The sequence below is a fragment of the Heptranchias perlo genome, chromosome 9 (assembly GCF_035084215.1).
Source record: "Heptranchias perlo isolate sHepPer1 chromosome 9, sHepPer1.hap1, whole genome shotgun sequence".
Classification (NCBI taxonomy): domain Eukaryota; kingdom Metazoa; phylum Chordata; class Chondrichthyes; order Hexanchiformes; family Hexanchidae; genus Heptranchias; species Heptranchias perlo.
The window spans coordinates 26,737,407-26,755,542 of NC_090333.1; the positions used below are offsets into that span (position 1 = coordinate 26,737,407).

Sequence of the window (18,136 nt, forward strand, 5' to 3'; positions counted from 1 at the left end):
CTTACAGGACCTCATCCCTCTTTTTACCTATGTTGTCGGTACCAATATGGAACACGACCTCTGGCTGTTCACCCTCCCTCTACAGAATGTCCTGCAGCCGTTCAGTGACATCCCTGGTGCTCTGGCACCAGGGAGGCAACATACCATCCTGGAATCATGTTTGCGGCCGCAGAAACGCCTGTCTTCTCCCTTAACTATCACTATCGCTCTCTCAAGCTTTCCTCTCTTCCGCTCCCCCCCCCCGTACAGCTGAGCCACCCATGGTGCTTTGGACTTGGCTCTGGCTGCACTCCCCAGAGGAACCCTCTCCCCCACTAGTACCCAGAACTGAATACTGGTTGGAGAGTGAGATGCCCTCAGGGGACTCCTGCACTACCTGCCTGGACCTCCTTGTCTATACGCCAGTAGCTGGTTTTAATTCGAAATCTTAAGAATTATTACAATAAAGAAACAAGTAGTTAGAAATATAAAAAGGGGGAGAAGGCTTGACATGCACAGCAAGTCAATCAGCATTTGTGAAGAGAAAAGACAGATTAAGGTTTCAGATATAATCTGTATATATGTATTTATTATATATGACATCAGGTTCCACATGTATGCTGACCACACCCAGCTCTGCCTCACCAACACCTCTCCACTGCCTGTGTTGTTAGACTGCTTGTCCCACACCCAGTCCTGGATGAGCCAAAATTTCCTCCAATCAAACACTGAGAAGACTGAAGCCATTGTCTTCGACTTCCATGACCTCCGTTCCCTTGCCATCAATTCCATCCCTCCTGCAAACCACTGTCTAAGGTTGAATCAGACTGTTCGCAACTTCAGCATCCTATTTGACCCCATATCTTTTCCATCACAAAAACCACCTACTTTCACCTCTGTAACATTGCCCATTTCTGCCCTGCCTCAGGCCATCTTTTGCTGAAACTATGCTTTTGTTACCTCCAGACTCGACTATTCCAATGGTCTCCTGACTGGCCTCCTATCTTCCACCCTTCGTAAACTTGAGCTCATCCAAATCTCTGCTGCCTGTATCCTAACTTGCACCAAGTCCTGTTCACCCATTGTCCCTGTGCTCGCTGACCTACATTGGCTCCCGATCCAGCAATGCCTTGATTTTAAAATTCTTATCCTTGTTTTCAAATCCTTCCATCGTCTTGCCCCTCCCTATCTCTGTAACATCCTCCAGTCCTTTAACCCTCTAAGATCGCTGCTCTCCACCAATTCTGGCCTCTTGTGCATCCTCCACTTCCTTTGTCCCATCATTGGCGGCTATGCCTTCAGCCGTCTAGGCCTTAAGTTCTGGAATTCACTCCCTAAACCTCTCTGTCCTCCTTCAAGACACTCCTTGAAACCTCTCTTTCTTTGACCAAGCTTCTAGTCACCTATCCTAATATCCCCTTCTTTGGCTCGGTGTCAATTTTTGTCTCTGTTTCCTTGGGACATTTTACTATGTTAAAGGCACTATATAAATGCAAGCTGTTGTCGGGCAGAACTGTAGTTGGATTCTTTTTAAAATACCTTCACTTTTGCTTTACCCTCTACATTTCAATGCCAGTTAACAATAAAAGTGTTAATGCAAAATTTTCTAGGTCTTACAAACAGCAATGAGATAAATGACCAGATAATCTTTAGTTATGTTGGTTGATGGATAAATATTGGCCAGGCCACCAGGAGAACTCCTTCTGCTCTTTGAAAGTGTCATGGGATCATTTACATCCACTTGACAGGGCAGCGAGGGCCACAGTTTGACATCTCCCTCAAAACATGGCACAGCTGATGAGCACATGACCCTTCAGTGCTCTGAAAGCCTCTGAAAGGGGCTCAAACCCACGACCTTTTGACTCAGAAGCAAGAGTACTACCAATGAGCCAAGGCCGACTCTAATGCAAAGTACAGTATGATACTACTTAATACTGGAACCAGAATGTCTCCTGCTTTTTAAATTGGCCTTCCCACAAAGCCCAGGGCTAGATGTCAAGGGCTGAGCCTTGTTACAATAAAGCCAGCAGCAGGAGGCTATGGGAGGAAAACAAGCAGCCAGGGGCAACCTGCCGGCTCTGGGTCATCGCAATATCAGGCAACCTGGCCAGCCTCTGGGCCAGTTTGTGGAGAGGTCTGTTCTTGGAAGGAGGGCACCCTGTTTGGTAGCAGCCCAGGATGTTCTGGTGAGTGACATAGCATTCAATTTACTATGAACAATGCCATGGGAGAACTGCTAGTTTTAATAAACCCAGAACATTTTACTTCACTATCACTTGGTAGTAAGGATTTAAGGATATATTAATTCACAGATGTATTAATGCAAAGGCTGTAGCACAATGTAGGGCAGCCTCAATTAATTACTCATGTCTGAAGTTTCAATTTCATAATATTGTTGGTTCCTACACACTTATTTATCCAGCCTGCTCTACTGTTCAGTCAGATGCATTCTTTGTATGTTGTGTAGAAATGACCCAACAACTTAAATGTCTCAAGACAATGTTAGAGAGATTGGCCTGTACGGGATACGTACAGCTCATGAAATGCAATTTAAAAAAAAATACATGCCCTTCCCCCCAATACTCCAGATTTGGAGGTGATTGCCACCCAGACTCTACAACTGGGTAAAAGGTGGTGTGTAAAAACATCAAAAGTATGAGTTTTGCCCCAGCCTAGTGGAGAGGTGGATCTGAATTTGCAATGATTGCAGCAAGGCCAAGATCAAGAATCCCTTATCTCACTACAACTGATGTTGCAGCTATTAAAACTTTGATAATCCTTTATGTTGAAGGCCTAAAAACATTTTTGGAAAGTTCAACAGCAAAGGAGTACAGTGAATTGCAGTTCTCAATTGCTTCCACTAGATGTCTTTGGTCACATGTAAATCACATTTAGGGCAGTGTATCAAATAATGTAGCAACTCAATGTAGAAGTATTTCCCACAGAATGTAAAAATAGATCTTTAAGAAGGAAAACTGAATGACAACCATCGTTGCAGTGCCAGCAATAGTAGAGCATAATGCAGCCTCTCACTGTTAGGAACATAGGAACAGGTGTAGGCCATTCAGTCCTCAAGCCTGTTCCATCATTCAATTAGATCACAGCTGATCTGTATCTCATCTCCATTTACCTGCCACATAGATACATATATTTATTTTAAAAAGCTTGGTTTGACTAAGTAGCAGTTTAAGTGAGGCAGGATTGAATCCATTTGTATAGATGAAAAAGACCCAGCCATCACTTCAGAACAGCACTAGCCTATTTCAACTCTAAACCATCGGTCTACACAAATGCAAAGAGAATGAAATGAGAAGCAAGATTATTCAAGTTTGGGTTCAATAAATTTATTTATAATGGCAAATACAACAAACAATTGCTGGCTCCAAACTCAATTACACACAATAAACCTTTTGACATTAGCACTGCCTGCATCATTGTACAGTGCTGAGTTCCTCGGGTTCTGGACTTCACTTCAACTTACTGAAGATATTATCAGCCACCTGGAACAAAAATAAAAGTATTTTAATCTCTGTGACAGCACAGTGGATGGGCAGAGAGCAGACTGGGAACAGCCTAACATGAATATCCTGTAAGTGAATTGGGAGTCAATTTATAACGCAAGTGCATCTAAAACAGAACCTTTCAGCAAGATGGATTTATTGCTTTTCAGTTGATAGAGGGGCCATCCTGAACACACAAATGTGTGTACTTCACACTTATTTTGGTCTTAAAAAATAAACCATCAACAGAAAAATTTGTAGGACTATGGGGAAAGAGCAGGGGAATGGGACTAATTGGATAGCTCTTTCAGAGAGTTGGCACAGCCATGATGGGCCAAATGGCCTCCTTCTGTGCTGTATCATCCTATGATACTAGAACTAAAAATGGTTCAAATTCAATCAGAATTCTTTAGAATTTATACTGACCATGTTACTTCCCAATGTTCAATTCTGATCACTCAAATTAATAGCATTTTCATTACTATTTAATCCTCCTTCAGTGTGAACATCATCGCTCAATGAGCAATAGCAATCAGGCACCTACAGTAACAGTTCCAATAAAAGAGGGCCAAACGTCCTTGATGGATTCTATAAAAATACTCAACAGATATTCGAGAAAAATTCCTGTATGAGGGACTACAGTCAGATATTATTAAGTGGTACTGAGTAGGAACATCACAACTGTGTGCCGCCATAGCATTTTTCCAGAATTACTTTTCCAAAACAAAACACAAGACGGACAATGCCCGTAAGGAAAAATGGAACTCTTCCCTAAAGACCAAAATGAGAACATAGGTACGTATTTAGTATACAAGCAAAGAACAAAGTGCTCACGCATTGGTCCCGGGCATGCAGGAAGTCAAATAGCTCCTCAGTACAGGTCTCTGCTGTTTGCGATCGAGAGTTCACTCGCTCCTCACAGGTGCCTAGTCGTGATCGCAGTGCCACACACTTTTCATTCTGCTCGCACTGATCCCTGATAGTTGTTATGGGATCCTGCACAAGCACAAAAGTGTTTTAAACAAATCAAATAAATTGAAATAGTATCTTAATCTAAGTAATGTATTTAAACTTTTAAGCATTTGTCCAATATTTAAACACTTGCTTTCAAGCAAAAGTGGATTTTTATGGCCACCTTCAAACATAAACCTTCAAACATGAGAAATAGCAGGAGTAGGCCATACGGTCCCTCGAGCCTGCTCCGCCACTCAATCAGATCACGGCTGATCTTCAACCTCAAATCCACTTTCCTGCCCGACCCCCATATCCCTTGGTTACCTTAGGGTCCAAAAATCTATCTCTCTCAGCCTTGAACATATTCGACGACTCAGCATCCACTGCCTTCTGGCGTAGAGAATTCCAAAGATTCACAATCCTCTCCGAGTGAAGAAATTCCTCCTCATCTCAGTCTTAAATGGCCGACCCCTTATCCTGAGAGTGTGCCCCCTAGTTCTAGAGTCTCCAGCCAGGGAAACGAATCTCAGCATCTACCCTGTCAAGCCCCCTCAGAATCTCGAATGTTTCAATGAGATCACCTCATTCTTCTAAACTCCAGAAAATATAGGCCCATTCTAGTCAATCTCTCCTCATAGGACAACCCTCTCATCCCAAGAATTAATCCAGTGAACCTTTGTTGCCTCTAAGGCAAGTATATCCGTCCTTAGATAAGGAGACCAAAACTGTGCACAGCACTCCAGGTGAGGTCTCACCAAAGTCCTGTACAATTGTAGTAAGACTTCCTTACTCTTGTATTCCAACCCCCTTGCAATAAAGGCCAACATGCCACTTGCCTTCCTAATTGCTTGCTGTACCTTGTGTTTGTTGTACAAGGACACCCAAATCTCTCTGAACACCAATAGTTTCTCACTATTTAAAAAAATTCTGTTTTTCTATTCTTCCTACCAAAGTGAATAACCTCACATTTTCCCTCATTATACTCCATCTGCCACCTTCTTGCCCTCTACCTAACCTATCTATATCCCTTTGCAGACTCCATGTCCTCCTCACAGCTTACTTTCTCACCTAGCTTTGAATCATCAGCAAACTTGGATACACTACACTTGGTCCCTTCATCCAAGACATTAATATAGATTGTAAATAGCTGAGGTTCAAGTACTGATCCTTGCGGCACTCCACTAGTTAACCAACCAGAAAATGACCCGTTTATCCCTCTCTATTTTCTGTTCCTTAACCAATCCTCTAACCATGCTAATATATTACCTCCAATCCCATGAGCCCTTATCTTGCAGAACAACCTTTTATGTGGCATCTTATCGAATGCCTTTTGAAAATCCAAATATTCTACATCCACTGGTACCCTGCTAGTTACATCCTCAAAAAACAAAATTGTCAAACACAATTTCGCTTTCATAAAACCATGTTGACTCTGCCTAATCATATTATGTTCTAAGTGCCCTGTTACCATTTCCTTAATAATGGATTCTAGCATTTTCCTGATGACTGAAGTCAGGCTAACTCCTCCTTTCTTGAATAGCGATGTTTCATTTGCTACCTTCCAATCCACTGGGACCGTTCTAGAATTTAGGGAATTTTGGAAGATCACAACCAATGCATCCACTATATCTGCAGCCACCTCTTTTAGAATCCTAGAATGTAGGCCATTAGGTCTAGGGGATTTATCGGCTTTTAGTCCCATCAGTTTCTCTAGTATTTTTCTCAACTGATATTAATTACTTTAAGTTCCTCACTCATTGGCCCCTTGGTTCCCCACTATTTCTGGTATGCTTTTTGTGTCTTCTACTGTGAAGACAGATAAACAAATATTTGTTTAACGTCTTCCATTTCCTGATTTCCACATTATAATTTCTCCTGTCTCTGCCTCTTAGGGACCAACGTTTACATTTGCTACTCTCTTCCTTTTTACATACTTGTAGAAGCTCTTACAAACCATTTTTATATTTCTTGCTAGTTTACTTTCATATTCTATTTTCTCCCTTATCAATTTTTTTGGTCATCCTTTGCTGGTTTCTAAAACTCTCCCAATCCTCAGGCTTACTACACTTCTTCATAACATTATAAGCCTCTTCTTTTAACCTAATACTATCCTTAACTTCTTTAGTTAGCCACAGAAGAATCACTTTTCCCGCAGTGTTTTTATTTCTAAATGGAATGTGTATTTGTTGAGAATATTGAAATATTTCTTTAAATGTTTGCCATTGCTTATCTACCATCATACCTTTTAATCTAATTTCCCAATCTACCTTAGCCAACTCGCCCCTCATACCTACGTAATTGGCTTTAATTTTAAGACTCTAGTTTCGGACTTAAGTACGTCATTCTCAATTCAATGTGAAATTGTATCATATTATCCTTTACTGTGAGATTACTAATTAACCCTGTCTCATTACATAATACAAGATCTAAAATAGCCTGTTCCCTGGTTGGTTCCATAACGTATTGTTCTAGGAAACGGTCATGAATACATTCCATGAACTTGTCTTCTGGTCTGTCTTTGCCAATTTGATCTGTCCAGTCTATATGAAGATTAAAGTCCCCCACGATTATTGTATTATCTTTGTTCCAAGCTCCATTATTTCTTGATTAATACTCTGTCCAACAGTATAGCTACTGTTAGGGGGCCTATAAACTACTCCCACCTATATTTTCTACCCCTTGTTATTTGTTATTTCCACCCATACTGATTCTACTTCCTGTTCTTCTGAGCCAAGATCCTTTCTCACCACTGCCCTTATGTGATCCTTTATCAGGGCTACCCGCACCCCGCCCCCCACCCTCCTTTTCCATTCTGCCTGTCTTTTTGAAACGTCAAGTACCCTGGAATATTTAGATTCTAACCTTGGTCACCTTGCAACTACGGCTCAGTAATGGCTACTAGATCAAACCATTTATCTCTGTCTCATTAATTCGTCTATCTTGTTACGAATGCTTCGTACATTCAGATAAAGAGCCTTTAATTTTAAACTTTTTACCATTTTTCCCTGCTTTGACCTGATTCGTTGATGCGCTAATACAGTTAAACTATCTTCAAATTAGATTAAATTCTCAATTTTATTTGTTCTGGGTTTGCGACTGGTAACATTTTGTATTACTAGGTTCTCAGAAACGAGAGGCTCCAAAGTGGAGCTCCAAGGAGTGATAGGGAGGTGGTTCAGGCCTGCTCACCCCACATTGCTGTGTTTTCAATTACAGCCTCGTCTCCGTTGGGAAAATTAAGTGGATTAAAGAGGGAGGGACAGCAGCAGGCTTACCTGTACTTTTGAAAAGTAACTTGCATTGATTATGGATTCCCTTTCTTCACTCCCTCAACTTTTGGTGGAAAGCTTAAAGTCTCCTTATGCAGGGTTCAATGCAAAAGCCGTAACAGATCAGAATGTAGCTTCATGTTCACGATCACCTTAACAGATGATATTTTCAAATTTAACCAAGTATTCCAAATAGCAGAGGGAGGCAAATGAACAGGAAATCAGTCAGTCGGCTCATGCGAGTTTGACAAATTAGTTTGTCACCAGCAAACGCAGAGGCCTGAGGCTACAATGACTGTCTCTTGTTTCTTGAGTGCAATACATGACATGATATTTATGGGGGTTGAGAGGGAGAGGGCGGTGAGAAGAGAATAGTGTTTAATATAAAACCTTCTTGTTAAATCATAGAATCAGATTGCAATGTCAGGCCAAATCTACGTTCTCCTCTTCCCCAAATTTAATTAACATTAATGGCAAATATTTAACCCTCTAAGTCTGGTTGCAGCTTCGGTTAGTCCTAGATTACTACCGGGCCTGCCTGCTGCTACATAACATTTCTAAATTTGTTTTTGCAGAGGTCAAGAAGCAGAATGAATAATAGAAAAAAGGCAAGGAATAAAAATAAAAGACAAAAATTTGCAGACAAATTTGCTTCTCAATTTTTAACACTCCCACATCATAGCCACAGCATACTGGCTAATTTCAACTGTATTACATAATGAACACAAAAGAGTTGGTAACCAGAGATTAAAGAATTGCTTGCTGTTTCCTTACTGATGAGAGATTACTATTTTAACTTGCCCCTTTAATCTTCAGTGGCACAATCATCGCTGAGTCCCCTACCATGAAAATCTTGTGGGGGGTGGGGGGGGAAGGGGTCACCACTGACCAGAAGTGAATTGGACCAGCCATATCAACACTGCGGCTACAAGATCTGGGCAGAGGCTGGGTGCTCAGCAACCAGTGGCTCACCTCCCAACTCCTCAATGCTTATCCACCATCTACAAGGCTCAGATCAGGAGCACGATGGACCATACGCGCCTGGATTGGTGCAGCTGCAACAACACTAGAGAAGCTCAACACCATCCAAGGCAGAGCAGTTTGCTTAATTGGCACACATCACCAGGCTCAATATCTACCCATCACTGAAGTACTGAGTCTGTGGCAGGTACGATCTACAGATTGGAGTGCAGCAACTCACCGAGGTTACTTTGAGAGCACCTTCAAGTCACACAACATCCTGACTTGGACAAATATTGCCGCTCCTTCTCAGTCGCCAAATCAATATCCTGGAATTCCCTAACGCTATTGTGGGAACACCATCACATGGACTACAGTGGTTGAAGGAAGACGCCCATCACCACCTTCTCAGAGCAACTAGGGATGGGCAATAAATGCGACCCTGCCTATATCCCGAAAACAAGTAATTAAAAAATCAAATGAGAACTTCCAGGTATCTAGGATTTCACAGAAGATCATTGTGTACTTACCACCAAATCTTCCTCCTCTTCATCCTAAGGAGAAACAACTTGATTAGTAAAAGTGAACAGGAAGCGAGATAAATGACCAGTTGATCCGGTATAACTATTTGCATTTAGGTAGCATCTTTCAGAGGCACATGGAAAAAAATGGATGCCAAACGAAAGGAGATATTAAGAGGGGTGACCAAAAGCTTGGTCAAAGAAGTGCATTTTAAGGAGAGTCTTAAAGGAGGGAGGTGGAGGGGTTTAGGGAGGGAACTCCAAAATGAGAGGCCTAGGCAGTTGAAGGCAGGGTCACCAATGGTGGTGGTGGTGGTGGTGGTGGGGTGGGGGGAGAGGAGGAGGTGGATAACAGGCCAGATTCAGAGCAAGAGTTTGGGGAAGAGGGATGCAGCACTGGAGGAACCTACAAATATAGGGAGGTCAAGGATTTAAACACAAGGATGAGAATTTTAAATGAAGTACTATGGGACAAGGCTGTTGATGCTGGATTAATTGAAATGTTCATGGCTAAGAGCGATAGATTTTTGTTAAGCAAGGGTATCAAGGGATATGGAGCAAAGGCAGGTAAATGGAGATGAGGTACAGATCAGCCATGATCAAACAGAATGGTAGAACAGGCTCAAGGGGCTTATTGGCCTACTCCTGTTCCTATTATGCAGGTTGAAAGTGCAGTCTGGATTTAAACAGAGTTGTGGACGAGATGGCCACAAATGTGGGAGGTAACAACAATTTCAAAGACCTTGTGGAGGAAGAGGTTGGAGATGGGGCAGTAGTTTGCAGGGGGAGAAGAGTCAAAAAGGTGTTAGCTAATCTAGTACTATTTACTGGGCATCTAACATTTTAATTATAATTACCACTGATTTACATTAGGCAGAGATTAGAAACTCTGTCCTCCCACTGAAGGGACCACTCAAAAGTCAGGTTCAAAAAGGTACAAGCTGTACCTTGTCAAAAAAACTCTCCGTTGACCTCGTGCCTTGCAAACTAGTGCCCCATCTCCACCCTCCCTTTCCGCTCAAGTCCTTGAACACGTTGCTGCCTCACAAATCTGTGTCTATCTTTCCCACAACTCCATGCTTGAATCTCTCCAATCAGGGTTCTGCCCCTGCCACAGCACTGAAAAAACATAACCAAAGTCACTGACAAATTCTCTGACTGTGACCATGGTGGATTATCACTCATCATCCTCTGTGCAGCCTGACAGTCAGCCACACCATCCTCCTCCAACACCTCTCCTCTTCTCTTCTGTCCAGTTCAGTGGGAATCCTCTCACTTGGTACCACTCTTGCTCTGACTAGAATCAGATAGGCATCTCCAGCAGTGGTTCGCTTAGCCCCCACCTCACACTATTACCTCTGGGCCCCCCTAGATCTATTCTAAGCCTCTGCTTCTTCCTCATCTACATGAGGCCACTTACTGACATCATCTGCAGTCATGGGGTCAGCTTCCACCTCTATGCTGATGACAGCCATCTCTATCATTCCATCACCCCTCCACTGTTTGTGTTGTCAGACAACTTGTCCAGTCTTGAATGAGCCACAATTTCATCCAGCCATCATCTTCAGCCCCTGCCACAAACTCCATTCCCTTGCCACCTATTCCATTTCCCTCCCCAGCCACCATCTCAGACTGAAACAGACTGTTCACAACTTTGGTGTCCTATTTGATCCAGAGCTGAGCTTCTGACCCCACATCCTCTCAATCACAAAGACTACCAATTTCCATCTCTGCCTCTACTTCAGCCCATCTGCTGCAGAAACTCTCAGCCATGCCTTGTCACCTCCAGACTCAACTATTCCAATAGTCTCCTGGCTGGCTTCTTATCCTCTCCCCACAACATACCTCAGCTCATCTAGCACTCTACTGCCGTATCCTGACCACACCAAGTCCTGTTCACCCACCACCACTGAGCTCGCTGACCTACATTGGTTCCCAGTCCAGCAACACTTCAATTTTAAAATTCTCATCCTGGTGTTCAAATCCTTCCATGGCATCGCCCCTCCATACCTCTGTAACCTCCTACAGCCCTACAACTCTTAAGATTACTCCTTTCCTCCAATTGTGGTCTCTTGCGCATTCCTGATTTCCTTCGTCCCATCTCTGGTGGCTGTGCCTTCAGCTGCTTAGGACCTAAGCTCTGGAATTCCCTTCCTAAACCTCGCTTTCCTAATTTAAGACACTTAAAACCTACCTCTTTGACCAAGCTTTTGGTTACTTGTCCCAATAACTCCTTATGTGGCTTGGTGTCAAATATTGTCTGATAACACTCCTATGAAGTGCCTTAGGAGGGGGGGAAAGGTTACTACATTAAAGGCGCTATATAAATGCAAGTTGTCATTGCTGTCCATATCCTATCCCACTCACCCATCCTTGCTGACGTACATTGGTGCCCGTTCCCCTATCCTTGTGTTTAACTCCCTTCATGGCCATGCCCCCTCCCCAAGAATTCTCAATTATTCAGGCACTGGCTTTCTGTTCACCCCTTCACCCCACTATTAGCAACCATGCCTTCAGAAACTAGGCCGCACACTCAAATTCCCTCCCTAAACCACTCCGCCTCTTCACCTCCCACTCGTCCTTTTTGACACTCCTTAACACCCACCTCACTAACCAAGTTTTTGGTCACCCCTAATATCATCTTTGGTTCAGTGTCCATTTTTGTCTGGTTACAGAATTTAACATTAAAGGCACTATATAAATGCATGTTGTTGTTCTTCTAGCAGGAAGCTAGATTAGAATTTTTAAAAAGGCAAAAAAAAAGTATCAATATTATTCAAGACACCTTTTTTGCATCTATCAAACACTCCATAAAAATTCTATCATGAGATGCATTTTAAAAGGAACAGAAAGGAGGGAAAAAAATACATTTGAAAGAAATATAATGACCTGTAAAGTGCTTAAGTGGAAAACAGGAGATGGTTAAGTATGTATGCATCTTCCCCTTTTGCTCTGTTTTTAAAAAAAAATTTATCCGTCACATTTTCCAGTTCTGTTGATATGTCCACACCTGAAATGTTAACTTGGCTGTTCTCCCCACAAATGCTGCCTGACCTGTTGGGTCTTTCAAGCATTTTATGTTTTTGTTTCAGATTTCAAACATCTGGCATTTTTTACTTTAATGTTGCATAAGAATAGCGCCACATACTGGACCAGTAGGGTATTTAATTTCCCACAACAGCTATCTTTGTAGCCAGAATGATGCTGGAGCACTGAACTGGTGTGAGACAAAAGGGGCTGGGTAATACTGTAGGTTTCCAGTACTATAGATTCTGCCTTGCTTACATTAATGGGCAGATTCCACAACAAACAACTGCAACTGAAAGAAAGTAATGATTTGAAAATTATTTTTTGGCACTGGGACCTTCCCCAATAGAATGTACAGGCAAGCAATGGAAAAAAACTGCAGTGGCCTTAAAAAGAGGCAGCTGGTATTACAACAAAAAACATACAGTGATAAGGAATGTAAATAAGTGCTATAATGGGTCAGTGGACTTCATCTACCTTCCAGCATTCCAAGGTAAATACAGCACAAGATTGCCAATTTAGTACCAAATTATAGGTAGTTTTTGCTGTGAATTCAGACCACTGGCAACTGCAGTGAGACAGCTCAAACTAATTTCAGTTAGAATTCTCATGATCAGAAACAATTTTCATCCCATCAGACTGATCTGGATTCAAACTCAAGACGTAACAGCAGAGAGAAAGAAAGAATCTAGGGGAAGGACGTACCATCCGTGGCTAACGAAGGAAGTTAAAGGTAGTATCAAATTGAAAGAATAAGCATTCAATTCAGTGAAGATTAGCAGCAGGTCAGAAGGTTAAACAGAATATAAAAAACAGCAAAGAATGACAAAGAATAATGAGGGAGAAATTAGAGTACGAGAGAAAGGTAGCTAGAAATATAAAAACAGATAGTAAGAGTTTCTACAGGTATTTAAAAAAGGAAAAGAGTAAGTGATCGTTGATCCTCTAGAGTGAGAGTCTGGGGAATTAATAATGGAGAATAGGAAATGGTAGATGAATTGAACAGATATTTTGCATCCGTCTTCACCATAGAGGATACAAATAACATGCCAGAAATAACTGTGAATTAAGAGGTGAAAGGGAGGGAGGAACTTAAAACATTTACAATCACCAGGGAAAGGATTCTGACAAGTCCCCAGGTCCTGACGGATTTCATCCTAAGGTCTTAAAAGAAGTGACTGCAGAGATAGTAGATGCATTGGTATTAATTTTCCAAAATTCCCAAGATTCTGGAAGGGTCCCATCAGATTGGAAAATAGCAAATGTAACTCCTCTATTCAAGCAAGGAGGGAGACAGAAAGCAGGAAACTACAGACCAGTTAGCTTAACATCTTGTCATAGGGAAAATGCTAGAATCTATTATTGAGGTTATAGCAGGGCACTTAGAAAATCTCAATACAATCAGGCAGAGTCAACAAGGCTTTGTGAAAGGGAAATCGTGTTTGACTAACTTATTAGAGTTCTTTGAGGAAATAACAAGCAACATGGATAAAGGGGATCCTGTGGATGTGGTGTACTTGGATTTCTAGAAGGCTTTTGACAAGGTGCCACATCAAAGATTACTACACAAAATAAGAGCACATGGTGTAGGAGGTAACATATTAGCATGGATAAAGGATTAGTTAGCTAACAGGAAACAGAGTAGGCATAAATGGGTCATTTTCAGATTGGTAGAGATGTAATGAGTTGAGTGCCACAGTGATCAGTGCTTGGGCCTCAACTGTTTACAATCTATGTCAATGACTTGGATGAAGTTGCTAAATTTGCTGATGACACAAAAAGTAGGTATGAAAGTCAGTGTGAAGAGGACATAAGGAGGGATATAGATAGGTTAAGTAAGTGGGCAAAAATTTAGCATATGGAGTATAATGTGGGAAAATGTAACTTTGTCCACTTTGGCAGGAGGAATAGAAATGCAGTATATTATTTAAATGGAGATTGCAGAACTCTGAGGTACTCTGGGTGTCCTAGTACACAAATCACAAAAAGTTAGTATGCAGATGCAGCAAGTGATTAGGAAGGCAAATGGAATGTTGTCATTTATTGCAAGGGGAATGGATTATAAAAGTAGAGAAGTTTTGCTAGTTGTACAGGGCATTGGTGAGACCACATCTAGAATACTGTGTGCAGTTTTGGTCTCATTTAAGAAACGACATAATTACTTTGGAGGCAGGTCAGAGAATGTTCACTAACTGATTCCTGGGATGAGGGGGTTATCTTAAGAGGAAAGACTGGACAAGTTGGGCCTGTATACACTGGAGTTTAGAAGAATGAGAGGTGATCTTATTGAAACATATAAGATGCTGAGGGGGCTTGAAGGGGTAGATGCTGAGAGGATGTTTCCCCTTGTGGGAGAGACTAGAACTAGGGACCACAGTTTAAAAATAAGGGGTCTCCCATTTAAGATGGAGATGAGGAGAAATTTTTTCTCTCAGAGGGTCATGAGTCAGTGGAACTCCCTTCCCCAGAGAGCAGTGGAGACAGGGTCATCGAATATTTTTACAGCTGAGTTAGATAGATTCCTGATTAACAAGGGAGTCAAAGATTATAGTAGGTAGATGAGAAAATAGGGTTGAGGTCACAATCAGATCAGCCACGATCTTATCAAATGGCAGAGCAGGCTCAAGGGGCCAAATGGCCTACTCCTGCTCTTAATTTGTATGTAATTGTTTGTATCTTGAGCAATACAAACTCACACAGAGCATCCCAGTCAATCCTTTCCATTTGTCCTTGGTCTTAAACACAGAGCAGGGATGTAATTAAACTGAGCCTTGTTTATAGTTATTTTGCCGCTTGGTTCATCCTCCCTCAGTTGCTTGACGCCATTAAGTACCACACCAAGGGCTGAGAAATCCCACAGTTCAAGAGAAAATATTAAATCAGGAACTATTAGAGATTCAAAACACACCAGAAAATACAGATCAAGCACCAAGGTTTCTCCCATCTGAGAGGGAATATTGGGAAAGGGCTCAGTTAAATAAAAACCCACTGGGAATCACAAAACATAATTAGTAAATAAGTAAAACAAATAAAATAAAACACTGCAAGAGCTGGAAACAAAAACACAAAATGCTGCAAGCACAACAGGTCAGTCAGCATCGGTATGGAGGACAAACAGCCGACGTGCACATTAGTGACCCCTGATCTAGAAAGGAGGACAAATCCAGGTCAGACTGACCCTGACCCCCTCCTCCTCCCACTGTCCCGTAATCCATTTGCCCAGGTCTCCTCGTACATTATAGCTCGACGACCCCTCCCCACCGTCCTTGGACTCAGCCCCAACGACCCCCAGTCCCCGCTGCTCTCACTCCTGGATAAACCCGGCCCAGGTTTGTCCTTGGCTTTCCGCCGGGCCTAGCCTCAAGTTACAGCGACTTTCACACCTCGGCTTCAATTGCTTCGCCACCCCACCCCCGGGGGGTCCTTTAATTCCTGCTTAAGCTCCCCCCTTCCTGAGTCTGAGCTGTCCTCCTCTCACTGGGCCTCACCTCAGGCTCTCCGTTACTCAACATCACCTCATCCCCCAGACCCATGGCGCCGACTTTTCCGCTCGGACCCGGCAAAAGTGCTGCGCATGCTCACCTGGCCTGTAATGACGTCCACATCCAAACACCCGGATGTTGTGACCGTTATGGACCGGCGGGAAGTGGCGCGAGAGGTGCAGTTCGGGGCTCCAACACTACGATGATGTCTCAGAGGCGGTATGACGGCGGTTACCTTTCTTTACTAAGAAACTGTTTGTATTTTATGTTTTACTCCAAAGTGAAAAACGAGCGCCAAATCACGTCCGACGCTGCCGGAGTAAATTGTACGTCTTTTTTTTTGTGAATGGTGCATGTGATCAACATGGGCAGCACGAGGCGGGGCCACCTTTTGCATACAATATTCAATAATAGGACACAAATAGCAATCAGTCCCCCTCCACCTCCACCTGGCTGAACTTGTTCTTATGTTGACTCCACTCACTTCCTCCAAATAAAAGGTGTCCCTATGGGTCCCAGCTATGCCTGTCTTTTTGTGGGCGAGGTGGAACATTCTTTGTCCCAGTCCTACTCAGGTCCCCTCCCTCACTTCTTTTCCCCTCCCTCACTTATTTAAAATAAAATTGCTGGACTATAACTTGGTGTTGTAAAATTGTTTACAATTGTCAACCCCAGTCCATCACCGGCATCTCCACATCTTTTTCCAGTACATTGATGGCTGTATCAGTGCCGTTTCCTGCTCTCGCCCCGAACTGGAAAATGTCATCAACTTTCCTTAGGTTGAGTCATTGAATACATTCAAGGCTGAGTTAGACAAATTTTTGATCAGCAAGGGAGTCAAAGGATATGGGGAAAGGGCAGGAAAGTGGAGTTGAAGTAAAAATCACATTAGCCATGATCTCATTAAATAGCAGAGCAGGCTTGAGGGGGCGAATGGTCTACTTCTGCTCCTATCTCTTATGGTTGCTTCCAATTTCCATCCTTCACATGTTCTACCTCTGACTCTTCCCTTCCTTGACTTATCTATCTCCATTCCTGGGGATAGGCTGTCAACTAATATCTACTATAAACCCACCGACTCCACAGCTACCTTGATTACACTTCCTCCCACCCCACTTCCTGTAAGGACTTTATTCCATTCTCCCCATTTCTCCATCTCCGTCGCATGTGTTCTGACGATGCCACCTTCCACACCAGTATTTCCATTGTGTCCTTTTTCCTCAACCGAGGATTCACCTTCACTATAGTTGACAGGGCCCTCAACCGTGCCTGTCCCATTTCCCGCATTTCTGCCCTCACTCCTTCCCCTCCCTCTCAGAACCCTTGTCCTCACCTTCCACCCCACCAGCCTCCACATTCAACGGATCATCCTCCGCCATTTCCACTACCTCCAGCGCGATGCCGCCACTAAACATATCTTCCCGTCCCCTCCCCTTTCCGCATTCCGAAGGGACCATTCCCTCCCCAACATCCTGGTCCACTCTTCCATCATCCCCAATACCCGCTTCTCTTCCCACAGCACCTTCCCGTGCAAGCGCAGCAGATACAACACCTGCCCTTTCACCTCCTCCCTGCCCACTATCCAGGGCCCCAAACATTCCTTCCAGAAGAAACAGCAATTTACTTGTACTACTTTCAATTTAGTATACTGTATTCACTGCTCATAATGCGGTATCCTCCATACTGGGAAGACGAAACACAGATTGGGTGACCACTTTGCTGAACCCCTCCATTCAGTCCGCAAGCGTGACCCTAATGTTCCGGTCACTTGCCATTTTAATTCTCCGTCCCACTCCCAATCTGACCACGGCCTCCTACATAGTTCCACTGAAGCTCAGCAAAATCTCGAGGAACAGCACCCCGTCTTTCCATTAGGCACTTTACAACTTTCTGGACTCAACACTGATTTCAGTAACTTCAGATCATAACCACTGCTCTTATTTACAGCTCCTCCAGACCCATCTTTTGTTTCTTTACTTGACTCATAACCACCCTCCTTGCCTTGCACCATCACCCCTTTTGTCATTTAATCACTCCTCCCTCCACCCTATCACAGACCTTCCCTTCCCCTCCCCCAACCTCCTTAACAATTTCCAGTACTTTCAAGTATCTTTTTTTTTCCTTCAACAGTGCCAAAGCAGATCCTATAATCAGACCCTATCCAGGGGTTGTGTGACAATTACAATAAAGCAAAAGTAAACTTCTTAATGCTACCAGGGAGCAGGCTCCAATTTGGATTTAAAGTGATACCTTAATTATTTTCAACATTCATCACATTTATGAATGTTTACCTTGTAATGTTCGACTCGAGTTCTATCAAAAGGACAATACTGGATTAAAAAAATCTGGTCTTTGGCTCCGAGAATTATGGAAATGCTTTGCTCAATTCAGTGATTTACAGCCTCACCTTTCCCTATAAGAGGCAAACATGCCACATAGGGAAC

At 42.9% G+C, this 18,136-nt stretch overlaps 2 protein-coding genes across 2 annotated transcripts in view; one reads left to right on the forward strand and one right to left on the reverse strand.

The window, feature by feature from the left end:
* Window positions 1–3,307: 3,307 nt before the first annotated feature.
* Window positions 3,308–15,792, reverse strand: uqcrh (ubiquinol-cytochrome c reductase hinge protein). The gene is made up of 4 exons (XM_067990056.1): window positions 15,699–15,792; window positions 9,193–9,216; window positions 4,314–4,475; window positions 3,308–3,479 (listed from the first exon to the last, which is right to left on the reverse strand). Exons 1-4 carry the CDS (start codon window positions 15,741–15,743, stop codon window positions 3,447–3,449), a joined length of 264 nt encoding a protein of 87 aa, XP_067846157.1. The 5' UTR covers window positions 15,744–15,792; the 3' UTR covers window positions 3,308–3,446.
* A 37-nt stretch (window positions 15,793–15,829) lies between these two features.
* si:ch211-121a2.4 (transmembrane protein 205) overlaps window positions 15,830–18,136 on the forward strand; it is a 47,221-nt gene continuing 44,914 nt past the window's right edge. Inside the window, exon 1 of the mRNA XM_067990054.1 lies at window positions 15,830–15,911. The gene's annotated coding sequence lies outside the window, so the exon portion shown is untranslated. The remainder of the gene's footprint in view (window positions 15,912–18,136) is intronic.

Excerpts from the sequence above, each read along its gene's own strand:
- uqcrh (XM_067990056.1), bottom strand. The coding sequence starts at position 15,743 with ATGGGTCTGGGGGATGAGGTGATGTTGAGTAACGGAGAGCCTGAG. Across the intron at positions 4,476-9,192 it reads AAGAGGAGGAAGATTTGGTG|GATCCCATAACAACTATCAG; the intron begins GTAAGTACACAA and ends GTGCTTGTGCAG. Across the intron at positions 3,480-4,313 it reads TGCATGCCCGGGACCAATGC|GTGGCTGATAATATCTTCAG; the intron begins GTGAGCACTTTG and ends TTTTTGTTCCAG.